Source organism: Chelonoidis abingdonii, chromosome 7 (assembly GCF_003597395.2).
Source record: "Chelonoidis abingdonii isolate Lonesome George chromosome 7, CheloAbing_2.0, whole genome shotgun sequence".
NCBI lineage: Eukaryota > Metazoa > Chordata > Testudines > Testudinidae > Chelonoidis > Chelonoidis abingdonii.
In genome coordinates, this window is record NC_133775.1 from 79842233 (window position 1) to 79866230 (window position 23998).

Below are 23998 nucleotides of genomic sequence, written 5' to 3' on the forward strand. Positions count from 1 at the left end.
GACAGCTGGTGTGGAGTGATGTTCTGCTGTGGGACACAAAGCAAATCATTAACATGGAATGCTCCTGCTGTCTCCCCCACTAAGAATATAATGGCAGGCAGGCAAACTCTGTATGTATGTGTGTGTGTGTGTCTCTCTCACACACACACACACTGTGCTGTGCAGAGCCAGGGAGGGAGGAGGGGATTGATGTTGGGGTTTTCCCCTCCCCCTGCCTCAGAACAGGTTGCTTTCGACAGCTGTCTGAATTTAGGAGACAGCATGCCGACACAAAGAACAGGAGTACTTACCGCACCTTAGTGACTAACACACTCACTCTCCCGCAACATACATTGTCTGTCTTCTTCCTTGTCCCCTCCATACTCACACTCTCTGTCACACACTCTTTCCCACACACTTCAGTTGAAAAGCAGCTAGCAATCTAGTAGGATGCCCATGGAACAATGGGATTGAGAAACCTGCCTCATGTGATGCTGTACCTGCCACATGAGGCATTACAAACCCTTCCCAAAGCACCCTGAGACCAGATGCAGAGTGGGATAGCTACCACAGTGCGTTGCTCTGTGTCATTGCAAGAGCTTCTAGTGTGGATGCACTACAATGATACAAGGAGCATAGCAAGGATGTGCAATAGCGGTTTAATTAAAACACTTTAATAAAAGTAATATAACCTTTGGTCAAAAAACTTGGCAGTGTAGACATAGCCTTGGTCACAGCAGAAATCATGACACAAAAGCGATGTTCAATTAATACCCTTCAACCAGAAAGTGACTGCAAATATGTGCACGTAATTCCTGTTGGCTGCCATGGGAGCTGGACACATCCCTCGCCTTGGGCAAACTGGTCTGTTATTTTGATTCTCTAATGGTGGCTATTTGTGAAGCTTAGTGCCTTTTTACCTGAGGAGGCTTTGGTACTCGGAAGCCAACATGTACTAACAGATCCACGGTTATGTTTTCTTACACAGGATACTGTCAAGAAGAGGAAGAAGGCTGGTCTTCATTTGTAAGAATCATGTTTTAGATCACTTAACACTCAAAGCAGATTCTCTGTTCCCTTAAGCGCTATCAGTTCCTGTGCTGTCTACTCCCAACAGAAGGGGAAAGAAGAGAATGTGCTGGGAGTTTCAAAAGCATCCAGTGCTTGCCTAATTCTACACCCTTGAAGTCTGTGGAAGTTTTATCATGGACTTCAGTGGGAGCAGAGTTAGCCCAGTCCTCAGCATTTTTGAAACTTCCACCCTCTAGGTTAGTTTGAAATTACACTGAATATTACACCATTTACAAATCAGTGACAAGTTCCAGATCAGGGACAGCACATCCCTGCGGCCCCTTTGCCTGCAGGTACCGCTCCCCACAGCTCCCATTGGCTGGAAACAGAGAACCCTGGCTACTGAGAGCTGTCGGGAGGCAGTACCTGTGTATGGTCAATGTCAGCAAAATGTCTCGTGGCCCACAGTCAGATTACCCTGATGGGCTGCATGTGGCCTGTGGGCTGCAGATTGCCCATCACTGTCCTATCAGATCTCACAAGCTATACCTATTTGGGCTGGGTCAGAACCACATAACTGCCTGCATTAGGGGCTCCAAAGCCCCTGACAAAGACCTGCTTTCTCAGGAAGGAGCATTAAGGAAGAGTGCACCACTGAATGATTGCCCCAGCTTGGTGCTAGGAGGCACCTTTTGACATCAGTTGGATGAGATATAAAACTGAAGTCCTGTACTTCCTCTGACTTTCTTTAATCGTAATGGCTTAGGAGATGGGTCTGGTATGAGACCCTAGAGAGACAAAAAAAAATAAAAAAATCAGCTAAGTAACGTTCTCTCTTGTTAAGCTTCCTCTGGAGTTCCTATTGTAAAAAGATATTCATTTCCTGTCCTAAACTGCTGTGCAGTGTCATGCTCTATGTAAATATTGACATACTCCATCATTTCATTTGATGACGGGATGAAACAATCCCTGAGCGCTGGTGATAAAATTTGGTATCCTGCACGATGAAAGACACTACCATATAAAAAACACAATCTCATTGCATTAAGTTATGTAGTATCTAATTGTCTGTTTTTCATTTGCATATGGCAGGAAGAAGATGATGATTATGAAAGCCCAGATGAGGAACAGGAACAAGATGCCGACTATGAATCACCAACTGATGAACCAGGACATGACAGTGACGATTATGAACCTCCTCCGTCCAACAATGACGTGGCACCCCATAATGTCATATTTCCTGCCAAGTCAATTCCGAGCAACACTGAGTACATAGGTAACTAGTGCAAAATGTAATTTTGGAAGGGATGGGATATTTTAGGGAATTGGTAATAGAATATAGAGCCTTTCACTAGACCTGTTTGTGCATTGTATTGTGCATTCACTAGACCTGTTTGTGCATTTGTATTGAAAAATACAAATTTGTGAAAACTCTGGAATGTCTTCTAAGACTGGCAACTAAGAGAAAAAGCATTAAATTTCTGGTCTTACCACACTGAGGTTTAGGCATATTGAAGGGACAACTTAGGAGTTCACTTTGCTGGATAGAGGCCTTATTAGAAATTAAGCCCATGAGCAGTCTTAATGAATATACATGTTAAGTTAAGCACATGCTAAAAAATGAGTCATAGAAAGAAAGATGCCAGAAGGTTTGTTTGTCTTTAAAAACAAAAACAAACAAACAACAAACAAACCCCCCAAAAAACCCAAAATACCACTTCTGTGTGGAGTTGACTTGGTCCCAGAGCATATCGTGCATACATTTGTCATTTTCTAGTTCTGATTCTCCATTGGCTTACACCTGTGAGGTCATTTACTTCAGTGCAAAACACTACCATCTGGATTGGTGTATTTTATACTTACTGTGCAGTGGTGTGAATGAATACATGAAGTGCAGACCGACAGAGAACTGAGCCTGGTATGTGTGCACGTAATACCAGAGTGGCATTCAAGTCATTGGGCGTAAAAAGGACACAAAGTAAAACAACGTGCCAGAGTCACTATGGATTTACAGAGATGTAACACAGCAAAATTAGATTCTTCATGTAATGTAAAATTACATAACCATAAACTAAACTTAAGAATGAAAATCTAATGAGAGAGACAGAAAATAACCTTTTTTGTGTGTTTAACTGTTCAGTTTGTGATTTTTATTTTTATTTTTTTAGATAGACCTACAACTACTCGACCATCTCCCCAGCCTCCTATTCCACCACAGCGACCTGGCCCATCCCCTGTACCAGCATCATCTGTGGGTAGAGGCACTCCTGTATGTTTCTTTTCTTAAAGAATACTTCATTTGTTTCCTTTGCATTATCTCCTAGAAGGCCCAAGTATAATTCCATATCCAACATAATGATTGTATGTGTAGAAAGAGGAGGAAAATTATTTTGGCTGTAAGAATAATTATTTTTTGTTAAAATGACGACTTTTTTTGTGAAACAAATATGTGGAAATTGTTTCATATTGCAATGTTGCCATATACACTGGCAATTAGTGACCATTTGCTAATTCTCAGGAAAAGTGTAGCCTTTGAACACCTTGTTTAAGCAGTACTCTAGCTTTCCCCAAGAGGGCTTGATCTTGAAAACCCTCACTTCCATTGGCCGTCCCGTTAAATTTGGCAGCTCTCCATGGAGGGGGAAGGGTTTACAGGATCTGGTGCTGAATGAGATGGAAAGGTAAGAGCACTGAAATGACTCAAAGGCAATAAGCAAAGTTAAGGATAAAGAAGTGTCATTGCCCTCCCCTGCTGAAGGTTGGACAGTTTTCTTAGATACATTCAGAATTCGTTAACATCCACTGAGTTAACAGAACTACCCTTTTCCTAATTTGGCAGATTAAGGCTTTGATCTTGCAAGCACTGAGTTGGCTATACAAACTCTCTGTATTCCAGCACAAATGTGCATGAAAGCTATACATGGATACAAGTAAAGCTAATCAGTAAGCACCAAACGACCTACTGGGTGGTATGAAGTCTGCTGGACCTCTCGCCTCCATTACTTGGAAGACCATATAATGAAACTCCAGCAAGAATAGGTGTGTCTGAGGAAACACAAGTTTAAGTGCAATCACCTTCTTCGTTTTCATGAGATACTCAGCAACACATTCCTCTCTTTGGTCTCAGTCCTGCCACTAGGAACTTGACAGCCCCTGATAGTGCAGCCCTCTCCTTAATGCAAGGCTAGGCTCCTGTGCTGTCCTCGGTCTGCGCATCCCTTTTGACCTTGAATTTATATGCACAAAACTCTGCATCAGGAGTTAAGCAAGACTATTCTAGCTACTCCTCCTTCCTGCCCCTGACATGCTCCCAACTCACCCTGGAATGAACTCTGCACTAAGGGTTTCCTGCAAAGGGGCAGAGAGATGACAGAGCCAATGATGCAGTTACCAGAAAAGGCCTTTTACCTGATAGTATTCTGCAATGGGTGTGTGTGGGGGGACACCCTAATGGCCCTTCGGGCTCTAACAGATGCACACGTTGACAGCTGTGGCAAGGTGATTTTGGTGATGTATTCAGTGGCCAAAGAGGATAAGATGAAAATCCTTGAAGGTATATTTAGAGAAGACTTTACTCACTTGAAAAAAACATTTGTTTTAGATGCCACCTTACCCTCCTCCATCAAGCAATAATGATGTGAATAGAGATAAAAGTGCCAAGCCTTTAAAACGTAAGTGAAAATATTTGTCTGGGTTTTTTTAAGCTATAGCATAATGCATATTTTCACAGTCTCCAGCTAGAGCTGTTAGTGTCTCTATCTCCCTGTGATGGGGTGTTCTACTCACCGCTGGATGGCACTGCCTCCTGGTAGTGCTGGGAATTTGTTCTGCCAGGCCAATGCTCCTTCTGCAGCTGCACTCTGTGTCTCTTAGCCTGTAGCCCCTCTCTGGCTTCAGGAGCTCCTGCTTATTCTTCTGGGGTATCAAAGTCTTCTAGCACAAATTATCCCAGGCAAATCGCTCTTCACTGCCTGGTCTGTGCCACTTCCCCAGTGGCTGGGAGGGGAACCCAATCTCATCTTCTACTCCAGGTTCCTTCCCAGGGGTCATCTCATCAGCAATCAAGGTATGCCCTATCCCACACCATGCTGCTTTCCCCGAGGTCTCTCTTACCTTTCTGATTCCCCCCTCCCCCCGATTTGCCAGCCCAAATTCCCTCCTTACAGGAAGTAAGTGCAAATTACTTCCCTGCAAAATCTCCCCCAGTCTTCTGGGCTTTATGCAGGCTCCTTCTACTCCTGCCCAGCTGAGTCTTGTCTCTAATTAATCCCCGCTGCCTGGCTCCTCCTCCAGGTGCAGCCTAGGCAGTTAATTGGCCTACCTGATCACCTTAACTCCTTCAGGCCTTGTGTGGGGTGGACACCCCCCTTGCCAACTCCCCAAAAGCAATGAAAAAATATTTCCATTGATAATAATCGACATTTATAGATAAGCAGAATTTCTTACTTTGTCTAAGAACTTAAAGTTTGACTTAAGGATATTTATTTTGTATATTTTGACAATTTGTGTTTTAATGGTTACAAAGATTTAACTTTTTGAATGTCAGTGTCTACTATCATTAAATAATTAGTCTGACCCCACCATTGTTTGACATTCCCCATAATTTTGTGCAACTGAAAATTTAGAATAAAATATTTTAAAATGCTTTAAAATGTTAATATTGTCCATCAACATTATAAACAAGCAAAGGCAAAATTCAGCCAACCTTAACTATTTATGACCTTTAATTATATTGCTTGCAACTCTAAGAAGGGACATCAGATCGTGACAGATACAATACAAAATAAAGTTGTGTTACTTGTATTAGCACAATATTTTACACAGTATTTATGTTTAGCCCCAGCTCCTTCTATAGACAGACGTACAAAACCCACACTGGATCGTCCTGGGCCGCCGTTTGAAAGAGACAGCCCAGCAACAGGTCAGTATCTGTTCATGCTAAGTTCATTTTGCACCAGAAAAGGTATCAAAGCCAGGCCTGGCGAGCCTCCACTATTTCACAGAACTTATAATTAATTATCTAATTTTTTTTTAAGTGTTGTTTTTTATTCTTTTCAGGGAAGAGGGCAGTGTTTCCTGACAAGGTAAGAGGCCATTTGGTTGGTTTTTATTGCACCTGGATCTATTTTAAAACATACTTATATGTTCTTGTAACTTTTCCTTACTGTTTTACAGCTCATGGCACCACAACTAAGGTAAGACATTAGCCTCTGGGTGACATACACTATCAGTGCTACCAAATTATATTGCAGTGAAGAGCATTTGACCTTTGCTGAACCATCTCTCTCTTGTATTTTAGATCTCTTGGAGAACAGTTAGCAAAGATACAGAAGCCTCCCATACCACCCGCCGATAAACATGAAAGAGGCAATCCAGTCCCTGGAAGGAAGCCACCACCCGTAAAGTAAACATTTATTTTTAAATGTTAACACAACTATTTTTAACGATTTTCCACAACAATCTGGAAAACATAATTAGTCAATGTCAGCAGAGACACTACTGCCTAAGAGTGTTGCAGAGATGCCTACTTTATTGTAATGTGAAAAAGCCCTGCCTTTTTAATGGCCAAACACAAATACAGCAGGGCTTACCTCATCCAAAAGGCCACAGTTAAGGCCCAAAGTATGACTCACTTCAGCCAAGTTCTAGAAGGGAAGAGGAATGTTATCCATGATTCTCCCATCAGCTCTAGCTTTCTTCCTAGAAAGCTTCTTTTCTCATTATCCTGACTACTAAACTCAACCCCCAGCTCTATATCCCTTTTATGGTATGGTGGAAGGAGAAGGTTTTCATTTATTCCCCACAACTAGGCCAGCTCAGCCACCCTGCAAATCCCTGAATTCTTGGCAAAAATCTTTAGCAAGAGCTGGCCTTTCTTAGGCAGCTTCTTGATAGGGCTGTGCACCATATAAGAGAAACATACTATGAGGTCTGCTAACCAACCAGCAGTTAAAATACTAGGAAGGAGGCCAGATATCTTCATACAAGCCTGCCCTCAGCTATGACAGCGACAATTAATATCCATGGGAACAATTAATATCTTCATCATTCAGTTGAAGTTTAAAGCCAGATATTCAAACTCCATTTCTGTGTGACGAACACAGCAGGTGCACTATTTCACTTGAAATGTAGATCAATTAAGCCCCAACCATGCAATAAATTCCAGATGGACCACTGAATCTCTGCAAAGCTCATTGCAGGATCAGGGCTTAGACATCCAAATACCTTCTTGTGGCTGCAAATCAAGAACTTATAGCTAAAGGAGCAAAAGAAATTGCTGATTAAAACTGATACCCATATTTATTTGTGTCTGCAAAAACTGACATCAGCTTAAGTCTCAACTGAAAACATGGCCCACTATACATATGGATAGAGTGTCACTTTTTTCCCACGCTTTCTACATCTAAAATTCACATTTGGTTTCTTCACCTACTTCATTTTAGGCAAAGTTGGGCACCAGAAAGAAGATATGATGTAAGTATATTTCAGAGCAAACACTATTTTACAGTTAGAAGATTTTAAAGTATGTGTTACAATAGAATTACAAAACTTGCTGGTAAGCTGGTAGTTCTGTTTTACATGGACTAGTTCCTTTAAATACTCATGCAGTAGAACCTCGAAATTACGAACACCAGAGTTACAAACTGATCAGTCAACCACACACATCTCATTTGGAATCGGAAGACTCAATCAGTAGCAGAGACAGAAAAAGAAAATATTGTACAGTTTATTACTGTGTTAAATGTAAACTATTGAAAATAAATGGATAGTTTAAAAAAGATTTGATAAGGTAAGGAAACTGTTTCTATGCTTGTTTTATTTAATAAAGGTGGTTAAAAGCAGCATTTTTCTTCTGCATAATAAAGTTTCAAAGCTGTATTAAGTCAATGTTCTGTTAACTTTTGAAACAACAACCATAATGTTTTGTTCAGAGTTACAAAATGTTCAGAGTTATGAATAACCTCCATTCTCAAGCTATTCATAACTGAGGTTCTCCTGTAGTTCCTTCTTACCACAGAGCTTCACTTTCAGTCAGTTTCCTCCACACAAATTTTCTCCAGGACAGTTTAATCACTGGATATGTTATTTTAGATATTAGGGGCATTATAAAGAAAAGGCAGAGATCAAGGCCCAGATTTTTATTTTTAAAGTTACTAGTGATTTTGTATACCCCAGTTTTGAGCTCCCTGACTTGATATATCTTAAAGGAATCTGATTTTCGGAGAGTGTTGAACATCTGCTCTGGAAGCTATGACAATTTACCTCCATTGAAGTTCTGCCTCCTGACCTCTTTAAGCTGTTTCAACTTAGGTGCCCAAAAATTGATACACCTAAATCGCTACTCACTTTTGAAAATCTAGACCCATGATTTCCTTGCCTCAGTACCACAATTACAAAAATTAATTTGATGTTTCACAAAGACAAATATATCAATGTATTTGGTAAATATAGTCAGCCCATTTTGAATTACCTGCATACTCAAAAATCACTGGCTTTTCTATTGTAGCTTTTGTAAATAGATAATATTTTTAACAGTTATGATATTATAAACCTCTTAATGTTCATTGTTGTTGTTTTTTTCCCCTCTCCCCCCAGGAAGAAGATGAGTGTAAGTGCTTAAAAACTTTTACATTCTTTCTCTGTCTCATTCTTTCTCTCTGTTAAAAAGCTCAAATGAAACACTGAGCAGATCTATTTATAGTTACTACTATAAAATAAAAAAGGTAATGCTGCATAACTTGACAGATTGTAGAAATCTTCAAAAATATCACACAAACTTAAGTAATGAGGCTACAAAAGACAGGAAGCTGGAGCATATCAACAATTTCTTCCAGTCAGCCAGTTACAAGACACCAGTATTTCCCACGTGCATCTAAATGTATTACAATTTTATAACCATGAACTTAGTATATATCTGTACAGTTATTTCCACTGAGCACCTAAAAAGCAGGAAGGAAAACCTAGTGACCTCTTGATCTACTATAAGATAATTGGTCAAACCCTGCTTGTATTCTTCCAACATATAGTGCTATCAACTTCATGTGAGGATACTCCTAATGACTTGAGAGCAAAGAGAGTAGTATTTGACTCAAATAATAATAACAGCCTTTATAAGTTACCCGACCTCATAGTCCCTGAGATGCTATATAATGCTTTATTAAAAAAATAATGGATATGAACCAAAGCTGCAAAATTCACTTCTTGCTTTCCAACATGCCAAAGTCTAAGGTTGACTATATCAGAGTTTTGGTTCATCCCATTAAAAATTGAGGCCATTTACACAATTCTGATTTGAATTCACATTCTGAACCTCCACCCCTACTGACAGTTCAACCCAGGCTGAGAGCAGTCCCAAAGGACAGCAAGTTTCTCATGCTGTGGATCTTTGGCGTGGTAACCCAATTGTATGCTGACCCATACAATGAAGATGGCGTCAGAACACAAATCCCTGAGGAGAAGGGTGCACAATAAAGAAGTCTCAGATCCAATGGTCAGCAATGCCATGGGAGAGAAAGCTGACTAGGGGCTTTGTCTTTAATTTTAGTGTAATATTTTAGGTAATGGGGTTTCTAAAGCTGGACTATAGCTTATCTAATGTTTCAAAAACAAACAAGATTAAAAAAACCTGCAAATTTTCTACTGAATTTTCCACCTTTAAAATGAATGCACAAGAATAAACTGTCTACCATCAATAAGTTCATATTTTAAGACCCAGTATATCGTTCTGAAGGTCATTTTAATGACTGATTGCTCCATTGCTTGCATCTGATTAGATGGCCCTCTGCAATGTGATAGTATTAGTTCACTTCACCCCTCTTTACCAGCTGATTTTACGAGTACCCATGGTAACCTCATGCCAATATTTTTAGCTAGCTTTACTTTTCCTCTTCACAGCAATCCCCCAGAGATCAGCACCACAGCTATCTTTGCCTCCCTTCAACTCCAACACATTTCCTTCAAGGTCTGTCAAGCCACCACCTAAACACAGTCCTTCAGGATCCAACAGTATGTCTGGATCATATGCAGAAAGGTTTGTTGCACTAGTTATTGTCTCATTTATTTTGATCTATTACTTGTTAAAGAATGAAAGTGTATATCAGTGTTTCTCAAACTGGGACTGCTGCTTGGGTAGGGAAAGCCCCTGGCAGGCCGGGCCAGTTTGTTTACCTGCCCCGTCCGCAGGTCCAGCCAATCACGGGTCCCACTGGCCACGGTTCGCTGCTCCAGGCCAATGGGAGCTGCTGGAAGCAGCTGCCAGTAAGTCCCTTGGCCCGCGCCGCTTCCGGCAGCCCCCATTGGCCTGGAGCGGTGAACCGCAGCCAGTGGGACCCACGATCAGCCAGACCTGTGGACGGGGCAGGTAAACAAACTGGCCCGGCCTGCCAGGGGCTTTCCCTACACAAGCAGCAGCCCTAGTTTGAGAAACACTGGTGTATATGGTGCTGTACAAGACCCAAAAGAACACATGATTACTACCCAAGGAGTTTATCATCTACAGGCCAGAACCTTAGCTCCCTTCTGCTTGCTTGGGGCAGTTTCCACCATTTTAGGGGAATCCCCCAATTCTGTAAAGCCAACTTACCCAAGGCCTTAAGTCTGTATATAATCCAAAGATATAGACAATACATATCAGATACACTAGGATACTCTTAGTTGTACATTAAAAGAGGACTATATTAGGACCTCTTTGGTATGAACTACAATTAGACTCTAATTTTGGGTCCTTCAATTTTTGAGTGCCCCACTAAAGACATTTATCTATTTCTCCCATTCTTTGTCTGCCTTGTCTATAGAGATTGCAAACTCTTTTAGGGGCAGAGATTGTCTTATTATACATCTGTATAGTGCCTATCTCAATGGGGTCCTGATCCCAGAAGGGGGATTCTAGGCATTACTGTAGCACTTGCAGTTCCCACTGATTTCAGCTGGAATTGTGGATACTCAGTCTCTGTTTTTTTTTAAAAAAAAAAAAAAGTCAGACCTTAGGTGTCTACAGCTGGACATCCAAAAATTAGATGCCTCTTCTTAAAAGGATAGCCTGAGACGCTATGGTAATATACATTTTAGTCAGAGCCTTTTTTGCAGTACATCCAAAGAGAGGTTCATTTCAACACTGGAAAAGAGGAGACCTTGGCAGTGGGGTCTTAGTGAGGTGAAACTTTCTGGGGAAAAAGAGATAAGATCTGATAAACTCATTGTTGCCTTTGGCTGCTGTCATTTTGGGACTGCCAAGAGAGCTGGTTTCAATTATAGAAATTTCTAACAGGAAGCAGAAAAGGCACCTATAGAGCTTATAAAGAGGGGCTGAATAGTTCAGCAAGAGCAGAACAAACAAACTAAGCATAGATGAGGCTAGAAGTGTGAATTCAGTCACTAGTACAGCTCTTGTCAAGTTTTTGCACTTCCTGGAACTTGAATGCTTGAGTGATGCTTGTTCTTCAGCCAAGAGGAAGGGAAGAACACACACAGAAGGAGGGAACTTTGGGGGAAATTCCAGACTGAGTAACAGCTTGTAATTTTGCTTCATATACTCCCCTTATGAGGAAAGGGCTTGGGAGAGGGTCATGGGCTGGAAATCCAACAGAGATATAGGTTCTAGAGGGAAATTAGGTTCCAACTGTACTGATCCTGAAATGGTCCCTATAGGAGTAATAGTGCCATGGGCTGTCCCTTGCCCCTTATCTCCAAGTGCCAGGTCTCAAGAAGAGTTAATACTGACCTTAATTACCATGGTATGGATCTGTGCCTCTGGAAGCTGCCACAGTATAAACATTAAATAATATAATTATAGCAACATACCCTATGTGTGCTAAACTTCAATTTCATTGATTTCTTTAACAGTACTACCAGCCTTTCTTCAAGCGGATCACTACCACCACGCTTTCAGCTAGGTTTGTATTCTGTGAGCCTGGATTTCCATTCCAAACATAATGAAGTTGCAGCGGATAATATCTGTCATGGACGTTCAGCTTCTGGATTTAATAGCAATAAAAAACTATTAAGTACAGTGCTTAAAGTGGGTGGGTGTGGGGAGGAGCATACCTACCCAACCAGGAGTAAAGAATGCATTTTATTTGCATATTAGATGCTCTGGTCTGTCTCTTTACTCCTGCAGCAGCAGCACCACAAGGGTCTCTGGAGGGAACACTTTAAGCATCGTTTTACCAGAACTGCTACTCCTAGATTACGATAGACCTCTAACTTTTTCACTTTAAGCATTGGTTAGTTAACTTTTTTAGTTCATTTAGTCTATGTTTAAGGTGGGGATTTTTGCCTTGTTAAATTTTGGCACTGCTGTCTATTTAGTTAAGGCACCGACAAAATTTGATATAAGTATTTGCTTCGCTAGAGCTACAATTTAAGAGCACTAGTCTCAGATTACTATCCATTGACTATAATCATTCTGAAAGTCCAATGTGATTATATCATTCCAATAATGATTTGTGTGATGGTAGGGAAAAGCAATGAATATTTCAGATATGAATAATACTACACCAATACCTTGGCTGGTATGAAAAACATTTCCAAGGTGAAATTAAGTTTGTCTCAGCTACATATTTAATTGGCAAAAAATACTGTAATTAAAAATATGCAACATTGAAAATCATAATCTATTGGCATAACATTCAACAATGTTCAACACTGGTAGCTGTTACCATTTAAACTGTTCAAAGTTTCCACAAAGAGGAAAAAAAGCAGCAATTTTTTTCGTCTCTCCAGTACAATTTTATAAACTTCTAGCAGGGCGACCTTGTGGTTTGTAACTGTAGAAGTTCAGGTTAGGTGTAATTAGGGTAACTGAAGATACAGTCATAATTAAATTATTGAGATACAGTTCATCATCTGTAATTCCTATTTCAAATATAGTTGCCTTTGAGGCATCCATAGCTACTGAAGTTCCTTTAAGGTCCATGGGAGTGATCCTCATGTATAAGGAGGATGAATTGTCCCATTACATAAAGAAATCTAGGTCAGATTCTCAATTACACTAAGTGGGAGCATAATTTTCACCCGCTGTATGGCCCCTTATGCTGCCTGAGTGGTATAAAGAGGCCTTGGTATAAGTGAGAATCAAAGTCCTACACTACACTCTAATATCTGCTGCATAGACTAAGTTTTATCTTTCTGTTTTTAATTTAAATTTGTTCTGGAACTTTAAAGGTAACATCAATAGAACTCCTTCAAAAGGCCCAGCAGATGGCAGACCTCCATTACCAATTCCTAACAGGCAGATTATGCAGCCACCAAGCATGGAGGAAGATGAGGTATAATAATATGACTCAGAGGTGGGGGTGGTATATGGAGTCAAGTGCCCCCTCCCCAGATTTTGCTTGGCCTGTGGGGGGAGAGGAAGAGGGGCTCCCTTCTCTGGCTGTACCTGCCCCGCAACATGCTTGGCCCTTGTCCCTCAGAGCCAGTTCAGGCCAGGAGCAGAAGGAGTGGGACCAGCCACTTCTCACACTGTCCACTCAGGGTCTCATTGCTCTGTGCAGTGTGGCTGCCTGAGAGAAAGCCCCTCTCCCCACAGCCCATTTCTGGCTCACTCAGCCTGTCCCACAGTGCTGAGCCTGGGCGGGGAGCAGCCCACCACTGCCCCCACTTCCCAGATGGGCTGTCTCTCAGGCAGTTGCCGTGCTGCATGCAGCAGTGACCGTTAGCGACTGGCTTCAGCCACATGAGAAGCAGCTCCATCTTGCTCCTCACATAGGCCTGGTTGCCAGGGAGAGCGGCCAAACATGCTGGAGGGAAGGCAAAATGGAGAAGGACAGAGCACCCTCCCTCTCTCCCATTCAGGTAACGCTGGTGGAGCAGGGAGAGCAGGGTGGGGGTGCTCGCTCGCCAGAGGAGACTTGTGGGGCAGTCACACGTCATCCCCTTTACACTGTGGCCCCCAATATGGGGAAGAATGAATCATCTATGATGTGCAAAGTGATTAGGATTAATGTCTGTAATAGCAAATCAACTAAATGTGAGACAATTTTTTTTCCTAAATTGGTTTTCTAGTCAGTTATTCTTTGGTATATATTCTTGCATTTGCTGTTGGTTTCCCTTGTGATGTCCAACCTTTGTTCCTTACTTGGTCTTCACCAAGCAAAAGAGGAGTGAAAATACAGCAAAACACGTACAGTGAAACAGTCAGAAGGTATGGTGAAGTTTACTAGACCACTTCCTGTCTTGTAAAGCTGCCCTGAAGTACCCTCAGATGCTTTGGACTCAATTCTCTCAAATAAACCAATCTAAAATGGGTGAGAGAAGAAAATTTGGTCTCTGAGTACAGTTCTACTCCATATTTCTTTGAAGACCACCTCCACTTAGCACCTGATTTTTGCTAATACACTGAATAGTCATGTAAGACAGGTTTGTGTGTGCGTGTGTTTAGTGCTTGGGAGCCCACAGCAAGCCACAGTTCAAGGCTCCGCTGATGGTAAAAGTAGGAGAGACCTAAGATGTCTGTGACTCATCTGGACATAACAAAGAAATGTCACAGGAAATAGAATGTTTATCAAAACCCTGGAGTCCTCACTTTTCTGGTTTGCAAGGTGGCAGCATGTGCAAACGCCTTCAGAGAGTATTGGAATGATTAGATCAACTTAACAAGGTCAGAACTAAAAATGCTCATCCCTGCATCTAGAAATACAGTACTTCGCTTTCCCCTCCCCCATTTAAATTCTTCTCTACTTCTGTGCATGTATGTTTATAACATTGTATACATTAATTCACTGACAGCCAACTTTCTCCTCTTTCCCCCTCAAAAAATAAAACAAAAGTTTCAAGATTCACTGAATGCACAATGGTATGTTGGAGACATCAGCCGGCAGGAAGCAGAAGCAGCTCTTAGGAATATAAATAAGGTACAGTGTTAGCAGTTACCCTTAAATGGATATAAAAATACTTGGCACATTGTTTAAATGGTTTGTGTCCTGATAAATGTCTTTGCATTCATACAGAAAAAGTGAATGAACACAACTTTCGCATAAAGAGATTCTAGTCCAGATTTTCTCCAAGCCACTATCAATGTACCTGCAAAATGTCATGGCACATCCTATATGTGTGTGTGGAGGGGGAGAGGTAGTGGTGGTGCATACGCTCGCACACACACACACACTTACACAAACAAAAATTACTTACACAGCCTGATTAAGCATACAGTGTTCAGATTGGCAGTGCATTATCAGAAGGCTATTAAAAACTTGGATCAGTATAGAAGAGACTAAGCACAAATGGGCACCTTTCTTAAAGTATTCTAAAACCACAGTTCACACATACCAAAGTCTGAACTTCTTGGGGGTGTGGCTTATTACAAAGAATACAACAAAAACCACAGATCAGCTCAGATCCAGGCTCAGCCGATCCTTAAGGATTATTAAACCATACTCTAGATCATTGGTGGGCAAACGTGGGCTGCACGGGGCCTCTCAGGGTAATCCACTGACTGGCTGCGAGACAGTTTGTTTACATTGACCATCTGCAGGTACGGACACTTGCAGCTCCCAGTGGCTGTGGTTCAACTTCCCAGCCAATGGGAGCTGCAGGAAACAGCACAGACCACGGGGACAAGAGTGATACTATAACTTTTATATGTAAGATGGAGTAATGAGGGGAGAGCTTCACATGGTAGGGAGCTCAATAGAAACTTCTGTCTCCAGGAGACAAGATCGTCTATGTAAGAAACTTGCACCCCTCTAGCTAAACCACTTTTCCTAAAGATATTTTAAACCAGCACTCACTGGAAGGGGCATATTTCATTTCCTCATTTCCCTCCCATTCACTCTGATTCAGTAGGCCCCAATTCCCCTTATGCAGCAAGCTAGAACATTCCAAGATTGTCTAAACCTCTAAGTGTAGCAGACTGCATGCACCCCTTCCAGCTGTGTACAAAAATCCCCAAAACACCAATGGGTTTCACCTTTCGGGCTGAAATCCTGGCCTCTCTGAAGTCAATGAAAGTTTTGCCAGTGACTTCAATAAGGCCAGAATTTCACCCATAACATTTTGCTAAGTGTCCCAAAATTAGAGTATTTTTTCTCTCTAAAATAGCTATTACTGCATCTGAACTAACCTTTGAAATGGAATATTTAAAATAGCAGATTGCAAGGTTTTGTTTGTGTTTTGCTTCTTCCTTTAAGAAAGTCTAACAAGTTCTTCAAAGCTGTGGTTGCAATTGTGCTCTTTCTGAACAATTAGAACCCAGAATGAATGTGCATTTAGAAACAAACTCAGCATTCTACTCACGTGGTTGGTCAAAAATAGATTTGATTTTCATGTGCATTCTCTTAGGACGGAACATTCTTGGTGAGAAACAGCTCAAGAAAAACTAATACACATCCATACGTACTGATGGTATTATACAAAGATAAAGTATATAATATTCAGATTCGTTACCAGGAGCAAAATCAAGTTTACTTGTTAGGAACTGGCCTGAAAGGAAAAGAGGTACAGTATGTTTCTTTCTTTGCATCACCTCCACCCCCTTTACCAATCTCCAGCAGCTTTACCAAGAAGAATGTCGCTTAGTTCGCTAAAGGTAGGGTCGGCTCCAGGCACCAGCCGAGCAAGCTTGTGCTTGGGGTGGCAGAGTCTACGGGGCGGCATTCTGCCCAATCCTAGGGCGGCACGGCTGCTTTTTTTGTTTTGTTTTGTTTTCCGATCTGGCTGCCCTGTAGGGGGTGGCGGCGTGAAGGAGGGGAGCACCCTGCTGGGAGCGGACTGCATGCTCCATCTGCCCTTGCTGGTGCCAGGTCTGCAGCAAGCCTGGCAGGGCAGCCCATGTCCTTTCCTCCCCGCCGACCGGAGCAGCGCGGAGCCCTCCTGGCAGATGGTGTGGCCGCGTGGCAAGCACCCCGCTGAAGCCTTGTCTGCCTCCCTTCTCTCTCTCCCCCCGCTAGCCAGGGCACGTCTGCAGTGCAAGGAGTCCCCCTGCACTCTGGTTCCGGCTGCGCCACAGTTTTTTTTTTTGTTTTTTTTTTCCCTGTTTTGCAGCTGCGGCTGCGCCGAAGGATTTTCGTTTGCTTTGCCGTTCTGGCCGCTCTGATTTTTATTTTTTGCTTGGGGTGGCAAAAAAGCCAGAGCCAGCCCTGACTAAAGGTATTCCAGATATAAACTGTTGTAACGAAGAGCAGAATCAGGCCCAGTGACTCAAATTCAAGAAAAACTGATTGCCTTATAATACCTCACAACTTCATTGGGTGGGTGAAATTTTGGACAAGAATGTCCCATGGAGATATCCAAGATGGGAAGATCAGTACTGGAAGCAAATGCTGATGCTGTGGTAGATGACCTCACGGTCTATTCCAGTACAGCAATTCATCCAAAACTTAGTCACAAGAGAGCATGATATAGTCACAGTCTAAATAAATACTATTGCTTTACCCTGAGAAGTAGTGAGAATCCTGATGACACCCCTCCCCCCGCCTTTGTTTTTAATCCACAGGATTTTTCTTCAGTGGCAGATATTATTGATTACTTTCAAAGAATGCCCCTTCTGCTGATTGATGGAAAAGATCGAGGTTCAAGAAACCAATGCAAGTTAACATATGCTGCAGGATCTACTTAGTAGAAAGCTTAATGTCTGTGATCAACGGTCTACAAGAGCATACAAACCTCATGATATTTCCATTTGTATTCAGTGAAATGAAATTATGAATTAATTTTTTTTGATTTTAATGAGAAAATATAATTCTCTCATTTTAAAGTCTGTTTTTAAAAAACAGATTTGGAAAATACTTTCTACAATGTATTTATTACTCTCCATTGTTCATACACTGCATGTCATTCTCCAACATCCATCTCGCATGTGAAGTGTTCTCCATTCGATATTATAGGATTACATGTGGTTTACATAGCAGAGAATTACATTGCTTTCTTATAAAGCAAAACTGTGCAAACTATTGTTCATGTCAAGTTTATGGTACCAATTACATTAAGCTGCAAACTGAAATCAATTAATATCTGTATAATGCTTGTACTGTACAGAGTAAATTCTAGTGACTGTTATCCGTATTGAAAGATTGTATTGTTTACTTTGATATATTTTATGTAAGTTGATAGAAAATTGGAAAAACCTTGTGTAAATTGAGTTAATAAAAATGCCATATGTCACAGTCTACTTTTCAATAGAGACCTGCACTTTCTGGCTACATTTATTATAATGGTAGGAACTATGTGACTTGTTAGTTTAATGGTCTATACGGTATATGTTCCCTCTTCTACATCCTCTAGAGACAATTTCCATTCCCAAATCTGTCCCTGCATATATTGGGTCCCAACAATGCATAACCTTGCACCCACTCCTTTCTGCAAAGAACAGGCTCTGAAAATGGCAGTGTAAGTGGGTCTCATCTCATCTGGTGATAGACCCTGTCTCTATCTCAGTTTCCCTATTCTCAGAGCTCTCAAAAACTGTTCCTGAGTTTTGTGCATATCAATAAACATACCTCCCAGGATCCAGTACATGAAAAGAGCTCAACAAACAAAGACGGACATCCAACGCCTAGCATCAGGTCTTACCTCGTTTGATCGGGGAGTGAGATCACATGGCTCAGCCACCAGTTGTACTCTCTTGATACAGGTCAAGAGAAAACTAACTTCTTCTGACCATCAGTAGGAACCACAGGCTGGACCCCTAAAGAAGTGCAAATAGCATCTCCCCTCAAATACTCACCTGCACTGGCCTATCCAGACTACTTTCTTCTAGGATTACTCTTCCTCGGAACCTCCTAATTCCCTCTTCAGGAATTTTGCTCCTGTTCTTTAGTGCAGGTAGCTCCAGTCAGGCCTTTACCTTTAGCTGATGCAGCAAACCCAGACCTAGGTCCCTCTGCTGTTAGGTAGCCTTCAGGAACCTCCTTCCTGGAGATCTGTCTCCTTCCATTCTGAGAAGACTCACTTTTATATAAAGTACAACCCCCGGCTACCATCATGTGATGTTTAGTCACCTGACCAAGCCACAGGCTTTACACCAGGGTTTCTCAAACAGGGGTCGCCGCTTGTGTAGGGAAAGCCCCTGGCGGGCCGGGCCGGTGTGTTTATCTGCCCCATCCACAGGTCCGGCCGATTGTGGCTCCCACTGGCCATGGATCACTGCTCCGGGCGTTCAGCAGCTCCTATTGGTCCGGAGCAGCGATCAGCTGGACCTGCAGACGGGGCAGGTAAACGCACCAGCCCAGCCCACCAGGGGCTTTCCTTACACAAGCAGCGACCCCTGTTTGAGAAACCCTGCTTTACACTCCAACTCATTACCCAGGAAGCAGATAACTAAGAGGGTAGGGCTGATAGGCCTGGGATAGGTGCATATTTTCTGTCTTAAAATATAAACTATAATTCAGAATCAGTTAAAAATATTAGGGCCCAGAGTTTTTCCCACTGACTTAATAAGGAACAGGACTGGTCCCATTGTTTGCCTGTCTTATATTTAATTCCATTTTCTGGCATGTTCGTGGTTTGAGTCTTGCATCTAAGTTTGTCAGCCTTACCCCTCCATTAGTATCTTGTAGCTGGCTGCATTAGGGGGTCACTACATGCAGAGGAATGGCTTTCAAGAAGTCATCTGCTATTTTACTCATAGCTATAAGTTTGTAGGAGGAAGACAGTGGGACAAATTGAGGGTCATGCCATTTTCTTCCCTCCCAGTGCTGTTTTCTTGCCCTTGAGCTCATCTGGGTTTAGCACCATCTTTCCCAGTTGGGAAACAATGATCTAGCTGGTAGTAAATATTTCTAATTGTTACCAGTTGGTCTTGATTCAGATCAGTTAACTTGATATGAAAGACGTCATGTTCCATAAACAATTTCCTGAGCTAACTAGTTTCCCATGTCACTGTTCTCAGCAAACTCAGCTGTTTAATAAAAAGGGGGATTTTGGAAAATGTATAGACTATGGACCAATTATTTGCCTTTTTATTATTTTAGTTGTTTCTGAGTTATTCAAAATATTTGTTTTTCACATATTGATACATTCTTCAGATACTACTTTTCATACTCTGATAACACAAAATGTCATAATATAAAAGTTTCAACCAGAGCAGAAAACCATGCTGAAATTTTAATGGCTCAAAGAGAAGAATTGTTAATGGAAGCATCAGCATGGAACTTGATGGAATTATGTAATTCCTCAAAATCTGTTTTCTTTTCTTCTACCTCCCTTGAAACTGTGGTCTTCACAGGATGACTGAAGTTCAAAGTAAGGTCACAGAGCAGCAGTTGGCTTTTCACTGTTGCAAAAAGTACAATATGAACTTCAATCATGAACATTTACTGTATAATTGGTATTATATGTGTGGCAATTTACTGCAGAGGTTTGTTGGTTTTTTTACTGTATCTACATTTAACTCTTCCGTAAATTAAAAGGATGATAGCAATTTTCCAAGGCATTTAAATACAATTTGCTATTAGTGTATTACTATATATCTTTTGTTAGGAAGCTATGATATGTACTTGCTGAAGAATTAATTGTTATCTAGCAGGATTTTTTCATGTTTGACTAAAATGATCCTATTTTTTGCACAGTAAGTATGATTTTATTAATTTTTCACCATAAGGGGACAAATTCTTGTTTCATTATATAGAAGGAACAACATAATCACAAAATCTGCATGAGTTCATTAGCAGCTGTGAAATGTACTCAGAGCTAAATTAAAAAGAGAACAAATTGTTTAGATAAGTAGATAGATATATTTCAAGGGACCACTCAAGGTGAAGTGGCCTGTAAGTGAGTGGACTCACCCCTGCGGTGCCTCCTGCTGGTCGTCCATGGGAATTAGCTCTTCCAGCATCCTGGAGTGCCCCCTGCAGGCTGGTGATCTGCCTTACCGCTGGCTCCCCTTTCTCTGGGTTGCTGCCGCTTTGATTACACTGACGCTTTACAGCGCTGCATCTTGCAGCGCTCATGGGGGTGTTTTTTCACACCCCTGAGCGCGAAACTTGCAGCGCTGTAAAGTGTGAGTATAGCCAAAGCCTAAGCTTGAAAGCTTCTCTCTCATCACCAGAAGCTGGTGCCATAAAACATATTATCTTACCCGCCTTGTGTCTCTAATATCCTGGGACTGACACATCTACAACAACATTGCATCAAACAATTCAGTCATTTCCCCTTTAGTCTGATGATAGATACACTCAGAATTACCATTTAGTTTCTTCAACTCACTGGACATTTTATCAATATTTTTAATTGCAGTTTCCAGGTTAAACTGCTTGTCAGCAACATCACTCTTAAACATCTATAGGAAAGACAAATAACATCAGAATTGGTATTATATATGTGCAAGCTTTGAGCATTAGTAGTTTTGAATTTTTCATTCAATTTTTTTTTAAAAAAATGCATTTTTGAAAATGAGCGACATACAAAAATCTTTTTTTAAATGTTCCAGTTTTCATCAAAACCAAAAATGTTGGTTTTATTTTTTATTTCCCATCAGGCAATACCACTTTTTCTTTTATTCCTTTTTACAACTGCATGCAATAGAATGAAAATTGTCCAGGGTTCTCTCTCCTCCCCCTAAATGGAGTTAACTTAAATGTTCAGAAAAAAAAATACTCCTTTTTATTATTTTAATTAAAGCAGCTTAGCAGCAAAAACACCTAAAAATCAGCAAGATTCTTATGAGGTTTTCACTTTCATTTGTCTGTTTTAAAAACACCCCATTGTGAGCTTCTAAAAGAAGAATGAGAAAATGCAATGCCAAAAGATACTTAATACACTGAAACAAAGCTTGTAATGAAAACACAACGAGAAATCCTTGAGGCACCTTAGAGATTAATACATTTATTTGGGCATAAGCTTATCTACACTGGCAATTAACAGCAATTAACAGCACTGCAACTTTCTCGCTCAGGTGGGTGAAAAACACCCCCCTGAGTGCAGCAAGTTGCAGCACTGTAAAGCGCCAGTGTAAACAGTGCCCCAGGCTCAGAGCTACGCCCCTGGTTGAGGTGTTTTTTTTAATGGTATATCCACATTACCCGCTCATCGAGATGTGATAAATTGATCCCTACTGCACTCCCCGTCGACTCTGGAACTCCACCAGGGCAAGAGGCGGAAGCAGAGTCGACCAGGGAGCCACGGCCGTCGATCCCCCGCCTTGAGGACGAGAGGTAAGTCGAAATACGATGCAACAACTTCAGCTACGCTATTCTCATAGCTGAAGTTGTATGTCTTACTTCGACCCCCTCCTAAGTGTAGACCAGCCCTTAGACTAGCCAGCTACCACTCTGAAACTTCTAATCAAAGTTAATCCTCAATTATACATATTAGCCACAAGATGGAGCCGTTACAAAATTAATATAGAAAGAGAAATTAAATATATTAATGAAAAGTTATACCATATGACAGATGACAGAGGCTTATTAATACATATAAATATCCTGACAATTGTACTCTCTTATTGTATTGTTAAGATCCTACTGATCATTTTTCATCTCCTGACCAAACTTTTCTTTTTTCTTTTTTTTAGTTTTGGGGGCGGTGAGGGGGTAGGGGAGGCATTTTTTGAGAAATAAGAGCATTAAATCATTTGAAAGCAAGTAGCAAATTTTAAGACTGTTCCAATTTTTAACTGCCTGTATTTCTTTTAAAACAGAGCTGCTTCCAGAAAAACATACACAAAAAGAAATTTCAGATGCATCGATTTATTCTTGTCATTGTAAATTTATATATAGTTTGTGAGACTCACCTTGGAAGTGTAACAAAGTGTAATAATTTATTTGGAAAAGCTCTGTGAAGTTTCCTAAATGAGCAATATGTTTATGCCTCTAAGCCTTCTTAGGTGATAAGTTGCAACAATAAAATCAAACTTACCTTGAACATAGATGTTTTGTCCAGTTTCTTATTCCCGCAAGCTGCTGGGGTTTTTTATCATGTAAACGTCATTAACCAGAGATAAAGGAGATCCTAAAGAGAAGGGGGAAAGTGTCCCTCATACTTTTGCAGTAAAGTAAAAATATCTTTGCATTGCAGACACAAATTAAAATGTAGGACTGGGTAACATTGATTACATTTTTATTTTCATTAGTGTATTTCAAATGAATGAGTGCATTTTTTAAGTAAGAAATCTTTTAGTTGTCTAAATCTAAATGTTTCTATTAGATGTTTGGCCTTCCTTTCAAGTGCTACAAGTTAAGGACTGACCACAAACTACTGAAAAGGTATCTTTGCAGTAGTTCCAGCCAGGACCCTAAGATCAAAATTACAAACATTCTGAAGGTTGGCCTTCAATTCCTCCTACAAAATCATAAAACACTAATAGTCTGTGCTTATATGACACCTTTCATGTAAGAATCTAAAAACATTTTACCCAAATGGATAATTATCACCAATTTACAGATGGGTAAACTAATGCACAGAGAGACTATGTAATTTATCCAGTGTCACAAAGCAAGTCCGTGGCAGTTGGGAATAACCACCAGATTGCCTCATACCTAACCTCCTGGTCTAACCACTAAACAACACTCCCTCACTTTGACATTTAAGTTTGTGTCATGTGTCATCACTGGAAACAGAAAGTTTCATGATCTTGTAGGGGGGGAACGGGCCTGTTTTGATGTTCATGAGGTGCCTGTATGATTCACAAAGGCTGTACACGGTGAAGGGACCTGGATTTGATCTGCTCAGGGCAGCCAAAATGCATACAGCCATTTTGATGGTCACAAGAAGCAGACAGACAATAATGAGATGAGAGCCCTGTGGAGTGTTTGCAGAGGGCTTAATATGAACACGAAAACCCTAACACCAGTGTTTGCCTGAAGGGAGTCCTTCAAGACCTGTATGGTCTTGGTTTGGGGGTCTCCTAGTCAGGACTGTGGGATACAAATGAAATCAGTGAGGTGCAGCTGCAGGGAACTCAGACACAACCCCACCGCACACGTGCAGAAGCTAAGGTGCAGCACAACTCCCTGAGGGCTGGCTCTCCAGAATCAGATACCCTCAGGCCTGAATTTTATGCCGCTGAGGAGGGCCCAGTTTGGACCAAATAAATTCTGGAGGTGGCTGTGCAGGGCCCCTCAGCATTCCACCA

At 41.2% G+C, this 23998-nt stretch overlaps 2 protein-coding genes across 3 annotated transcripts in view; one reads left to right on the top strand and one right to left on the bottom strand.

The window, feature by feature from the left end:
• The window catches only part of LCP2 (lymphocyte cytosolic protein 2), a 55703-nt gene extending 37608 nt beyond the window's left edge, over positions 1 to 18095 (top strand). Inside the window, exons 6-20 of the mRNA XM_075068067.1 lie at positions 968 to 1005; positions 2083 to 2266; positions 3159 to 3259; positions 4592 to 4661; positions 5828 to 5911; positions 6049 to 6074; positions 6166 to 6185; positions 6290 to 6394; positions 7434 to 7468; positions 9886 to 10021; positions 11833 to 11882; positions 13153 to 13256; positions 14760 to 14843; positions 16270 to 16425; positions 17423 to 18095. Of these exons, the coding sequence (XP_074924168.1) occupies positions 968 to 1005; positions 2083 to 2266; positions 3159 to 3259; positions 4592 to 4661; positions 5828 to 5911; positions 6049 to 6074; positions 6166 to 6185; positions 6290 to 6394; positions 7434 to 7468; positions 9886 to 10021; positions 11833 to 11882; positions 13153 to 13256; positions 14760 to 14843; positions 16270 to 16425; positions 17423 to 17545 (1316 nt within the window). The 3' untranslated portion in view covers positions 17546 to 18095. The remainder of the gene's footprint in view (positions 1 to 967; positions 1006 to 2082; positions 2267 to 3158; positions 3260 to 4591; positions 4662 to 5827; positions 5912 to 6048; positions 6075 to 6165; positions 6186 to 6289; positions 6395 to 7433; positions 7469 to 9885; positions 10022 to 11832; positions 11883 to 13152; positions 13257 to 14759; positions 14844 to 16269; positions 16426 to 17422) is intronic.
• A 1766-nt stretch (positions 18096 to 19861) lies between these two features.
• Positions 19862 to 22875, bottom strand: C7H5orf58 (chromosome 7 C5orf58 homolog). 2 transcript variants are annotated; one of them, XM_032803682.2, is made up of 3 exons: positions 22783 to 22875; positions 21112 to 21205; positions 19862 to 20200 (listed from the first exon to the last, which is right to left on the bottom strand). In XM_032803682.2, exons 1-3 carry the CDS (start codon positions 22789 to 22791, stop codon positions 20040 to 20042), a joined length of 264 nt encoding a protein of 87 aa, XP_032659573.2. In that variant the 5' UTR covers positions 22792 to 22875; the 3' UTR covers positions 19862 to 20039. The 2 variants fall into 2 exon arrangements, with proteins under 2 accessions (XP_032659573.2, XP_074924169.1); XM_075068068.1 differs by lacking the exon at positions 22783 to 22875 and adding an exon at positions 21948 to 22019.
• Between the last annotated feature and the right edge of the window lie 1123 nt (positions 22876 to 23998).

Bases quoted from the DNA above. Each gene is read 5' to 3' on its own strand.
- C7H5orf58 (XM_032803682.2), bottom strand. The intron at 20,201-21,111 runs GTAATTCTGAGT...TTTTTGCAACAG, and splicing joins TGAGTTGAAGAAACTAAATG to TGAAAAGCCAACTGCTGCTC.